General features: G+C 40.9%; 1 protein-coding gene across 1 annotated transcript; it reads right to left on the bottom strand.

Annotated features, from left to right (window-relative positions):
- Positions 1-1,956: 1,956 nt before the first annotated feature.
- LOC112505941 lies at positions 1,957-2,340 on the bottom strand. The gene has a single exon (XM_025109978.1). It carries the CDS (start codon positions 2,338-2,340, stop codon positions 1,957-1,959), a length of 384 nt encoding a protein of 127 aa, XP_024965746.1.
- Between the last annotated feature and the right edge of the window lie 11,050 nt (positions 2,341-13,390).

Genomic DNA, 13,390 nt, shown 5'->3' with positions numbered 1-13,390 from the left:
CTTCCATTTTTAATATTTATAAATTTGTGATTGATGGAGAAGATTCGCTAGTAAAGTGTTTGTTATTGTTCAAGCAATTATGGATAAAGACATTAGAAAAACCACGACAACATTGAGAAGGTTAAAATTGTTTATGGTGACAGTCGGAGTTCAAGATCAGGAAGTGAAATAAATAATCAAAGCGAGTGTCTTAATAATACCTTCAGGTGTTGTAAAATTAGGTAGATCCACAAAACATTCAATACGGTGTATCTCTAATAGAATGCATTAACCTTTCATCTTTGTTATCGAGAAAGTGAATCATTCTGACTTTCCATTGCTAATATTCACTGAAAGCTAGAACTGGTGGCTTGGAATCTGACCTGATGTTTAACATATCTTTAGACATCTTATCAGAAAATGACTTGAAATGATCGTACAGAAAATGACCTTGAACTGGATTGGAAAACACAGATAAAAATTCGTGAAACTTGAACAAAACTTCAAACTTTTGATATATCGTCCACCACACAAGAATTATATTGCACACCAAAGATATCTGTAAAGACCCATAATCCGATCTTTATCTTAACCTCAAATCATCAATAAATTTCAACCTTAAAAATTGGAAACTTACATAAAATACTGAATTGAAACAGTTTAAACATAAATCACAGCGGAAGTCTAAAAATTTCTTCTGATCATACAGCAATTGCTTAAACCCAAAACTGACTACTCTTCGTCAAGACAAGTCACGACTAGACTTCATTTCAAGTCTATCCTCTTCACGCGTAGCCTGGCGCTACGCCCTCCCTTTGCCCTTGCTACTATTCCCATAAGTGTAGTGACCTGGTTGCATTTTTTTATTTTGAAAAGAAAAAAAAAACACAAGTTTGGTGAGCCTAAAGCCCAGTGAATAAACGGTTTACACACGGTTCATAAACTACTGAAACATAAGGGGAAAGGACTATATCACACAGCATTGCCTGGCGAATTTCACACAGCATGTTCGCTCTTACGGCTTAACAAGCTTCACACAACGTGCTTGTTCTCAGGATTAAATCCTTAGTACAGTTTCCCCCCCCCCCCCCACCCCAATTTCCCACACGACATTTTATCACATAAAACACGTTCACACAGCAAACATATTCGTAAAATACAGCAAGCTTGCAATTTAATAGAAACAAATATGCAACCCTTAAAAAAATATCATGTATACTCAAAGTGATTGATAGCTTCGAATGTTCGTCTGATGAACGTCACACACACAACTCTTGAGTATCGATTATCTGCTTTCGCCTTCTAGCTCTTGAATACCTCTATTTGCTAGTAAGGAACCAATCTCTAGCTCATCACCTCTATATATACTCTTTGTAACCTCCTTACGAATTAATTACCACTTAATTGGTCGGTTACAAGACAATTAATATCATTTTAAAAACCCAATTTATTTCTTTATAGCGGTTATGATTCTAGGCCATAAATAGTTCTAACGGCCAAAATGTAAAAGCGACTAATTCTAGAAAATGACCAGAATTAATAGCAACGAGTTCCATTCTCAACACATCGTGCTCTTACAGGCAGAGCTCGGGTACAGAGCTTCCTTCTCATGCAGCGCACTCGTATACAGAGTACATATACAGAGCCTCTGCATAGCACATGCAGAGCCTCTGGGTTACTTGTAAGACCCAAGTTCTTTTAATTAGATAAAGCGCTCTTAACCTTTCTTCACGACCAGAGCCTTCTCTGGCTGTTGCCTTCATCCTCTGGATGCTAAGAGCTCTTCATGACCAGAGCTCATCTGGTTAGTTCAGATCCGTAACAACAAAACAAACAAAATTTCTTAACACCGGTTCAACCTCATAAAAATGAAGTAAGATTCTCAAAAATCTCAAATAATATTTTAAGTTATTACAAACTCCCCCCCTTAACAAAATTATGTCCTTGAAATTTGCTTTACGTAAATAAATGAGGTTATTATAATCTCATCTCACTCTTTATCTCCCACATTGCCTCTGGTCCCTTATGATGTTTCCATTGGACTTTGACCAGAGAGATTTCTTTATTCCTCAACTTCTTCACCTTTCTATCCAAGATAGCTTTTGGCCTTTCTACGTAGCTTAGAGTCTGATCCACCTCTATATCTTCCAGAGCTACCTTAGAGCTCTCGTCCGCCAAACACTTTCTCAGAGTTGACACATGAAATGTGCTATGGATGCCTTGAAGCTCTTCAGGCAATTCCAGCTTATATGCAACCTCACCCACACGTGCTGTTATTCGATAAGGGCCAATATAACGAGGGCTCAACTTTCCTCGTTTCCCAAATCTTGTAATGCCCTTCCAAGGCGAGACTTTCAACATTACTCAGTCTTCAACTTGAAACTCTATTGGTTTTCGCCTTTTGTCGGCATAGCTCTTTTGTCTATCTTGAGCTATTTTCAGCCTTTCCCGAATCTGCTGAATTTTGTCAGCCGTTTTCTGCATAATTTTTGGGCCCGAAAGTTGCTTTTCGCCCACTTCATTCCAGTACAGGGGCGTTCGACACTTTCTCCCATACAAAGCTTCATGTGGTGCGGCTTGGATACTCGCATGATAGCTGTTGTTATAGGAGAATTCTATTAAGGGAAGATGACTTTCCCATGACCCCGCAAAGTCAATAGCACACGCCCGCAACATGTCTTCCAGCATTTGGATGGTCCTTTCACTCTGACCATCTGTTTGCAGGTGGTATGTTGTACTAAGCTTTATTTGAGAACCCAACTCTCTTTGGAAGCTTCGCCATAATTGTCTCTGTCGGAGACTATTGATAATGGAACCCCATGTCGGGTTACAATCTCATCTATGTACAACTTGGCTAATCTATCTATTGAGTAGGTCTCTCTAATAGGCAGAAAGTGGGCAGACTTGGTGAGTCTGTCCACTATTACCCATATCACATCAAAACCTCTTGGTGTTCGGGGAAGTTTAGTCACGAAATCCATAGTGATGTGGTCCCACTTCCACATGGGTATCTCCAAAGGTTGAAGTTTCCCAAACAGTCGTTGGTGTTCATCCTTCACTTGCAAACAGGTCAAGCATCTCTCAACATAGTGAGCTATATCCTTCTTCAACCTCGGCCACCAATACAATTTTCGTAAATCCCGGTACATCTTATTATTTGCAAGATGGATGGAGTAACGGGATTTATGGGCCTCGTCCAAAACTTGGCTACGAAAATTTTCCAAGCGAGGAACCCAAATTCTACCCTTATAACATTTTGGTCCATTACCATTGTTTTCCAGCAATGGACTAGCCCCTACCATTCTTTCCTTCCTTATGTTTTCTTCTACCAAGGCCTCCTTTTGGATTTTCCTCAGGCCTTCAATCCAGCTAGTGGTGACCTCCTTCCTTAGAGCCTTAACACGTAGTGGAGTACCCCTTTCTTTGCGGCTTAGAACATTAGCCACCACGTTGGCCTTTCTGGGGTGGTATAAGATCTCATAATCATAATCTTCCAACAACTCCAGCCATCTTAATTGTCTCATATTGAGATCTTTCTGATCAAACAAGTACTTGAGACTCTTGTGATCAGTAAAGATCTGGCACTTTACACCATAGAGATAGTGCCTCCGAATTTTTAGTGCAAATACCACCGCTGCCAATTCTAAGTCATTAGTTGGATACCTCCTCTGATGCTCTTTCAACTACCGGGAGGCGTACGCGATGACCTTCCCTTGCTGCATCAACACACAATCTAGGCCCATCATAGAAGCATCGTTGTAGACCACAAAACCTTCAGTTCCTGCTGGTAAACTAAGGACTGGTGCAGAGCTCAACTTTTCCTTCAAGAGTTGGAAGGCCTCATCTTGAGCTGTCCCCCATTCGAACTTAGCTCCTTTCTTAGTAAGAGCTGTCAAAGAGGTAGTTATCTTTTAGAAGTCTTGAATAAACCTTCGATAATAACCGGCTAGACCCAAAAAGCTTCGAATTTTAGAAGGGGTCCGGGGTGAATCCCACCTCTGTATTGCCTCTATCTTGGCTGGGTCGACCTTTATTCCTTCTTGGTTCACCACATGACCGAGGAATTGCACCTCTCATAGCCAGAACTCACACTTGGAGAGTTTCGAGTACAGTTTTTCCTGTTTTAGTAGATCTAAAACAGCCCGTAAGTGTTCCTCATGCTCCTCCTTGGTACGTGAATATACAAGAATGTTGTCTATAAAAACGATGACAAACTTATCCAAGTATGGTTTGCAGACTCTATTCATCAAGTCCATGAACGGTGCAGGTGCATTAGTCATTCTGAATAGCATCACCAGGAATTCATAATGCCCATACCTCATCCTAAAGGCAGTCTTGGATACATCTTCATCCCTTACCCTCAGTTGGTGATACCCCGACCGTAGATCAATCTTCGAGAAGTAACTTGCACCCTGAAGTTGATTAAAGAGGTCATCAATTCTTAGAAGCGGATATCTATTCTTGATAGTCACCTTGTTGAGCTCCCGGTAGTCAATGCACATTTGCATTGTACCATCCTTCTTTTGACAAACAGCACTGGAGCTCCCCAAGGTGATGTACTAGGGCGTATGAAACCCTTGTCCAATAGATCTTGCAACTAAGTCATCAGTTCTTTCATCTCTGATGGTGCAAGTCGGTAAGGTGCGTGGGCAATAGGTGCAGTTCCATGTACCAAATCAACCTGAAACTCCACCTGTCTTTTTGGCGGAAGACTGGTCAGGTCATCCGGGAAGACTTCTGGGAAGTTTCTTACCACCTTAATATCTTCCATCGCACTCTTTTCCTTCTTAGCGTTGATCACATATGCCAAATAGCTTTGGCATCCTTTCTTTATACATCGTCTGGCCTTGAGTGGGGAGATCATGCTAGCCTTCCTATCCCTTCTATCTCCATAGGTTATTAATCTCCCACTACCTGGTACCTCAATCTGGATTATCTTCTTATTACACAGAATTCTGGCTTGGATTTCAGCTAACCAATCCATCCCGATTATTATATCATACTCTCCTAGTGTCATAGGAAGCAGCTTGAGTGGAATAGAGCTACCATCTACCGTTATAATGCAGTCCTCATATTCTTCCTTAATCACTACCCTGTTGTCATCAGCAGTTTCTACTTTTAATGCCGAACTTAGAGGCTTAGCTACTCTATTCAAGTTGTGAAAGAAAGTAGTGGATACAAATGTTTTATTCGCGCCAAAATCGAACAACACTTTTGCATGTACATAATTAACCAGGAAGGTACCTGTTACCATATCCGGGGTTTCCTCAGCTTCGGCTGCAGTCATTTGGAACACCATCTCTTTTGGTCTTGGTGCTTCTAGTCGTCGTTCCTCTCATTTCCCACCTCTGCTTCCTCCTTGAATGGTTGTAACATCTTTCTTCCTTTGCGGGTAGTCTGCTTGCACATGATTGGGTGACTTGCAAATGTAGCATAATCTCTCTCTTCATTCCATTCTGCAGTCTTGGGACAAGTGTCCAGCCTTTCCACACCGGTAGCAAACCCTGGGCTTAACCAGACATTCTCCTATATGCACAAGGTTGCATTTAGGACATGGTTTGCCTGATTGTCCTTGCCATACCTTCCTTTCCGAGTTCTCAGTTTTTTTTCTACAGCCTACGTTGTTTGAACCCTCCTATTTCTTCTTCAGGTGACCTCGCTCGGATTCTTGGTGGACCATTTTCTTTTCTCTAACTTCAGTTGCATTCACAGCCTCTTGGAAAGTAGTTGGTTTCATGGTGAGGACAAACTCCCTGATGGATGCTTTCAATCCCCACATGAAACGCTCTACCCGTCTATCCTCAGTAGAAACATAATGCTCTGAGAATCTAGCCTTCTCTGTGAAGCTGGTCGTATACTCCCTGACCGTTAAGCTTCCTTGTTCTAACCTCAAGAATTCTTCTTACTATTTTACAGCAGTTCTTGGGCATAACTTCTCGTTGAACAGCACCTTGAACTCATCCCATGACATCCTTGCTACAGCCTCTTTGCCCCTTAGGTTGGTAATTATTTCCCACCTGAATAGGGCTTCAGACTTCATCATGGAAGCAACATAAGTCACTTTGTCTTCCTCTGCATATTTTCTAACTTTGAAGACCATCTCTGTCCCTTTTATCCATCTCAGGGCCGTAACTGGGTTTGGCTCACCCTAAAATGGTTGGGTTTGCAAGCTAAGAAACTTTTGTAGCTACAACCCCTCTGTCCCGTGCTAGTGTTGACAGGACTATTAGCTCTTGACCTTTCTCTATGGTCATCTCTATGGTTGATGTTGCTAACCACTTCTCTTACCACACTAGCTTCCCTAGCCTCTTTATTCCTCTGTTGTGCCTTCTTACTTGTGCTATAACAGCAGGCAGAGCTCTAGATACCTCTTGAGTAATAAGGTCCACAAGGGTGGTGGTCGCTGCCCGTGTGTGACCTCTGCATTTGCCTCGGCCTCTACCTCTACCCGATTTAAAGCTCTCTTGTACCGAGGGCTCTAGCTCGCTTTGTCTTGTTTGTGATCTTCCTCTGCCTCATCCTCTTCCTCGTCCTCTACCTCTAGTGCTCGCCGTCCTCGTGGCCGTAGCAGAGGCTGGTATCACCCCTGGTACAACAGGGTTAGCCCCGACCAGAGGTGTTTCCTCTGCATCGGGAGCGACCGATAGAGTCCTTCTCGATCGTTGAGACATTCCTTTTTTCTTAAATATATGCGTATAACAGATTATAAGTAACTATTCTTATACACAACTTAGCATTCCACAACCATTCAACAAGATTTAAACACCAACACAAGTTTATTTCATTCCATAATCATGTCAATCGGCTCATACTTAACAAGTTTAATCTAAATAAAAGAAAACACTGAGATATACCAGCTCTAGACTGCCAACTTATTGCAATAAAACTTAGCCACCCACAGTTCATATGCTAACTATTTTCTCCTCATCCTCTTACTCATGACATATCCATAGGGTAGTTTGTGATTCTCACAAACTCCTAATAAGGGCTCTTTGGGTGATGCCTCCATATAGAGCTTAAGTTTGGGCCTTGGTGAAACTGCCGTGCCCAACGTGAGATATACTCCTTGGTGGAGTCCAAGTAGCCCGTGGCCACCTCACAGAAATAGCGAGCACGATCTTCCAATTACACCCTCCATGATCGTGAAGCAATCCTCCTCTCCCATTCCAGCTCTACACACTTCCATGCCATGGTGTGGTGGTTTTCCCATAGTTCATTATTCTCAGTCAAAACTTTGTTCAACTCTTCACCTAACTTCACGTGCTCCATCTGTACGTTGTTCAACCACCAGTCAGCCTGGTCCTTGGCTTCTTGGGCCACTAACAGCTCTGCCCTTAGTTGGGCGTTCTTTTATTGCAAAGTCGATATTTTCTCCTTGAGGTCTGTATGATCAGGCGTTTGAGGAGTGTACTCTTCATAGGATCCCTCTGTGGGATCATAAGAGGAATCCCCTACAGAGGTGGGTTGAGAGGACTCAACCCTTGGAATATTCTCATTTCGACCAGAGCTTCTGCCCTCTAGCTCTGCAGAGCTTCTGCTCTCTATTCTTCCAGAGCACTTGCTGCTCTGGCATCGTTCTCCAATTCCTCCTCTTGGTTCTAGACCAACTCCTCTACGTCCTCGTCTTCCAATACTTCTAGTGCGCTTGGCATAAACCATTTTCCTACAACTCACAGGGATAAATCTATTAACCTCAACACAGTCATCACTTAACAGCAAGCACACTAACAGCAAGAATAACAATCCAAATTCATCATTTCTGTTTCAATTTTTTTTCAACCTTAATTCTGTCTAACTTTAGGCTAAAAATCATAACCTATTTCTCTTAGAACTAAGGCTCTGATACCACCTGTAAAGACCCATAATCCGATCTTTATTTTAACCTCAAATCATTAATAAATTTCAATCTTAAAAATTGGAAACTTACATAAAATACTGGATTGAAACAGTTTAAACATAAGCCCACAACTGACTACTCTTCGTTAAGGCAAGTCACGACTAGACTTCATTTCAAGTCTATCCTCTTCACGCGTAGCCTAGCGCTACACCCTGTCTTTGCCCTTGCTACTAATCCCATAAGTGTAGTAACCTGGTTGCATTTTTTTATTTTGAAAAGAAAAATAAAACACGAGTTTGGTGAGCCTAGGCCCAGTGAATAAACGGTTTACACACAGTTCATAAACTACCGAAACATGAGGGGAAAGGACTATATCACACAGCATTGCCTGACGAACTTCACACAGCATGTTCGCTCTTACGGCTTAACAAGCTTAACACAGTGTGCTTGTTTTTTAGGATTAAATCCTTAGTACAGTTCCCCCCCCCCCCCAAAAAAATTCCTACACGGCGTTTTATCACAGAAAACACGTTCACACAGCAAACATATTCGTAAAATACAGCAAGCTTGCAATTTAACAGAAACAAATATGCAACCCTTAAAAAAACATCACGTAAACTCACATTGATTGATAGCTTTGAACGTTCGTCTGATGAACGTCACACACACGATTGTTGAGTATCGATTCTTTGCTTTCGTCTTCTAGCTCTTGAATACCTCTATTTGCTAGTAAGGAACCAATATCTAGCTCATCTCGTCTATATATACTCTTTGTAACCTCCTTACGAATTAATTACCACTTAATTGGTCGGTTACAAGGCAATTAATACCATTTTAAAAACCCAATTTATTCCTTTATAGCGGTTACGATTCTAGGCCATATATAGTTCTAACGGCCAAAATGTAAAAGCAACTAATTCTAGAAAATTACAAGAATTAATACCAACGAGTTCCATTCTCAACACATCGTGCTCTTACAGGCAGAGCTTCCTTCTCATGCAGCGTACTATTATACAGAGTACATATACAGAGCCTCTGCGTAGCACAAGCAGAGCCTATGGGTTACTTATAAGACCCAAGTTCTTTTAATTAGATAAAGCGCTCTTAACCTTTCTTCACGACCAGAGCCTTCTCTGGCTGTTGCCTTCGTCCTCTGGATGCTAAGAGCTCTTCATGACCAGCACTCATTTGGTTAGTCCAGATCCGTAACAACAAAACGGACAAAATTTCTTAACATCGTTTCAACCTCATAAAAATTAAGTAAGATTCTCAAAAACCTCAAATAATATTTTAAGTTACTACAATATCGCTCAACAAAAACTTAGAATATATCGCTCATAAATTATATCGCTCAATAAGTAAACCACTCACCAATATATCGGACACATTTTGGGAGATAAACATGTTTATCGGGCAACTCTTGGGCGATAAACTCCAAGAACCATAAACTGCTCAAATATTGGGCGGATTACACAGATATTGGGCAAAGTTTGTCCAACATATCCAAGTTATCACCTATGCGTTGGGCGATAAAATTCCAACACTTGGACAAAAATAATGAAACCTTCCAATTCTTTGAGCGTTAAAATTCCAACACTGGGACAAAAATAATGAAACCTTCCAATTCTTTGAGCGATAAAATCAGATATTGTCTAATAAGCCAACGATGTTAATTACCACTTTGAGCGATAACTGTTGGAAATTTTTAAGTAGAAAATGTGATTTTTTACTAACTTTGGGCACATTTAACTACATGTATATGGTTTAATTTTAATTGACTCTTAGTGGGTTTACGTTCTYCRTTATGAGAGCTTYGAAACMATATATAATGTGTCYAAAACCGAGTATGTGTGAATGAGATATCGAGGCTCAAAGTTGGGCACTTGGGATGAGTTTAGCAAAACCAAATGGGTTTAGCAAAACCAAATGGGTGTGTGGGAGGTATCCCACATAGGTGGGGTGATTGAAGTTTTCATGGTTTATAACTATGGACTTCACAAGGGCTTTCAAGCTATTATGCAATGTTATGCTCCAACATCTATGCGCACGCAGGGGGGGTGCGGATTGTGGATTTCGTAGGCTAAATCCGCCATTTCTCCTTCTTCTTCTGGAATTCATAATTTGTTTATGTTTTCTTTACAGAATCCGTTTCTGTTTTACTAAATACAGAATTCGTTTCTTTTTCAATCAAACCGTTGCTGGTTTTTTCCACAGAATTCGTTTATGTTGTTATATAAAAATCTTAAACAGAACCGAATAATAATAGTATTTTTTTCGTACAATCGTACAATTTTTCAGAATGGTGGATCTTGTTGTGAAACCAACTGCTACAGCACCTGTGCCAAACACGATGGCTAATCACGCTGAGAAACCAGAGAAGGTTTCTGGACTGAACTTTAAGAGGTGGCAGCAGAAGATGTTCTTCTACTTGACCACTTTGAACTTGGCTCGGTTCCTTGCAGAATCTGCTCCCCAAGTTGCTGAGGGAGAAGCCAATGCTCAATCTGTGAGCGCGGTTGAAGCGTGGAAACACTCTGAATTTCTGTGCCGAAACTATGTGTTGAACGGGCTAGCCGACCCTCTCGACAATGTTTACTGTAAAGTTGACACGGCTAAGGAACTATGGGAATCTTTGGAACGTAAGTACAAGACCGAAGATGCGGGAACCAAGAATATAACAACAGAAACGAATTCTGTGGAAGAAACCAGCAACGGTTTGATTGAAACAGAAACGAATTCTGTATTTAGTAAAACAGAAACGGATTCTATAAAGAAAAGGAAAACAGAAACAAATTCTGAATTCTAGAAGAAGAAGGAGAAATGGTTGAGGCTCGTGTTTGACACGATTCCCTTAAACAGATTCGGGTCTGTTCACAGGGTACAACAGCCGGAGCAGGAGTACTGCCGGAGTTGACCAACTTGCCTGAAAAATTCGCCGAAAAGAAGTTTGCAAAGGAAGAGGAGCGTGTGTTCTGTGTATTATGTGGTTTTGTCTCTTTTCAAAATGAGAATTTGATCTGTTTATAGGCTGTAAACGTATCATCATTTTAATGGGCAATTAATGTATTAAATGCGCAATTAAATTCTCATTAAAAATGATTCAGTTACTAAAACTGAATTAAATTTGAAAAACAGACCAGRTAACCAGATAAAATTTCAGCAAAAACCGGGTTGCGCGAGCTCATGATTTCGGAGCTGCATTCGTGTCTGTAGGTCGCGCCCACACATGAGTTCGGCGGATTTAGCCTATGAAATCCACAATCCGCACCCCCTTGTGCGCGCATAGGTGTTGGAGCATAACATTCCATAATAGCTTGAAAGCCCTTGTGAAGTCCATGGTTATAAACCATGAAAACTTCAATCACCCCACCTATGTGGGATACCTCCCACACACCCATTTGGTTTTACTAAACTCATCCCAAGTACCCAACTTTGAGCCTCGATAGCTTATTTACACATACTCGGTTTTTGGACACATTATATATGGTTTCGAAGCTCTCATAACGAAGAACGTAAACCCACTAAGAGTCAATTAAAATTAAACCATATACATGTAGTTAAATGTGCCCAAAGTTAATAAAAATCACATTTTCTACTTAAAATTTCCAACAATCCCCCACATGAATGGAGATCGATTTCTACAAACAAAATTCCAAACGAAATTTCCAATAGTCGAATCCTGCATAGGATAGGTAGGTATTACCCTTTGAACCTTCCCTTGTGAACTACACTTAGTCTTCTAGCTGTTAGTAGACACGATGTCCTTGAACTGAGCTGCCATTTATGTAGACGACAACATAATTCACACAGGACTCTTCCTGACACGGTCCAATCCTCATAGTCGTGTTCGTTATGGTCATGAACACTAGTCTGGTTCTGCAAGAGCTCTTAGGAATTGCGCCCCCCCCCCCACACAATTCCCTTCGAAGCGACCCCACTTCTCTCTCACATAGGTGATTCTAAATAATCATTAAAAGCCATACGCTTAGCCTCACTTGTCACTAATTACAGGAATGAACTAGGAAGTTTATACTCCCCCAYAGTGRCCTCCCTCATTCATACAACTAGGTTGTCCTTTTGAACCCAGATCTTGGGATCTCCAGTCTTCTGGGTAAGGTTTCCTTTGCATGAATTTATTCATTCAAGGGCTTTAGTCCCATTCCTCTYGACGACGTATTAACTAACTCTCTACCCAAGCCTTTTGTAAGCGGATCCGCAATGTTWTCTTTTGACTTCRCATAGTCAATAGTGATAACTCCCGTAGATAGCAGTTGTCGTATCGTATTATGCCTACGTCTAATGTGCCTTGACTTCCCATTATACATTGTACTTTGAGCTCTACCAATCGYCGATTGGCTATCAYAATGTATACAAATGGYCGTTACCGGCTTAGGCCACTCGGRTATGTCTTCCACAAATTGACGTATCCACTCCGCCTCTTCACCACATTTATCCAAGGCGATAAATTCAGATTCCATCGTAGATCTAGCTATAACCGTTTGTTTGGAAGATTTCCAAGAAATAGCTGCACCTCCAAGTGTAAACACATATCCACTTGTAGATCTGGAATCTTTTATATCAGATATCCAATTCGCATCGTTGTATCCTTCAATTACAGCTGGATGTCTGGTATAATGTAGTCCATACTCACGTGTGTATCTTAAGTACCATCTAGTAACACTCTTCCAGTGTTCAGAACTGGGATTACTAGTATACCTACTTAGCCTGCTCACAGCATACGCTAAGTCAGGTCTAGTACAACTCATTAGATACGTCAGACTACCAATGATTCTTGAGTATTCCACTTGTGTGACACTATCCCCTCTATTTTTAGATAGATGTTGACTAGTATCAATCGGAGTTCTAGCTATACTAGTGTCTTCCTTATTAAACTTCTCAAGAATCTTGTCTACGTAATGGGTTTGACTCAACACCAAGCCATTTTGAGTTCTCGTGATCTTGACTCCAAGAATCACATCCGCTAAACCCATGTCTTTCATGTCGAACTTAGATTTCAACATATCCTTCATGGACCTTATCCTTTTGTCATCATTGCCAATGATAAGCATATCATCAACATATAAACATAAGATGACATAACCATGAGTGGTGTTTTTCACATAGACACACTTATCACACTCATTTATCTTAAAACCGCTTTGCAACATGGCTTGATCAACTTTTGATGTCATTGCTTTGAAGCCTGCTTTAAGCCATACAAAGACTTAACAAGTTTACAGACCTTGTTCCCTTGCCCTGGGGCAACAAATCCCTCTGGTTGCTCCATATATATTTCTTCTTCCAAATATCTCCATTCAAAAAAGCAGTTTTCACATCCATTTGGTGTATTTGCAGGTTTCTAATAGCTACAATAGCAAGCACCAATCTAATGGATGTTATTCGTGTTACTGGCGAATATGTATCAAAATAGTCTAGACCTTCCTTTCGTCTATATTCTTTGATCACCAGCCTTGCTTTGTATTTTTCAATACTGCCATCGGCTTTCATCATTTTCTTAAAGATCCAACGGTAACCAAGTGGCTTGCAACCTGCAGGTAGATCCACTAGTTCCCA

Source organism: Cynara cardunculus, assembly GCF_001531365.2.
Source record: "Cynara cardunculus var. scolymus isolate 2C chromosome LG 1, CcrdV1, whole genome shotgun sequence".
In the NCBI taxonomy this organism is placed as follows: domain Eukaryota; kingdom Viridiplantae; phylum Streptophyta; class Magnoliopsida; order Asterales; family Asteraceae; genus Cynara; species Cynara cardunculus.
This window is presented reverse-complemented; position numbering and strand designations above follow the sequence as displayed.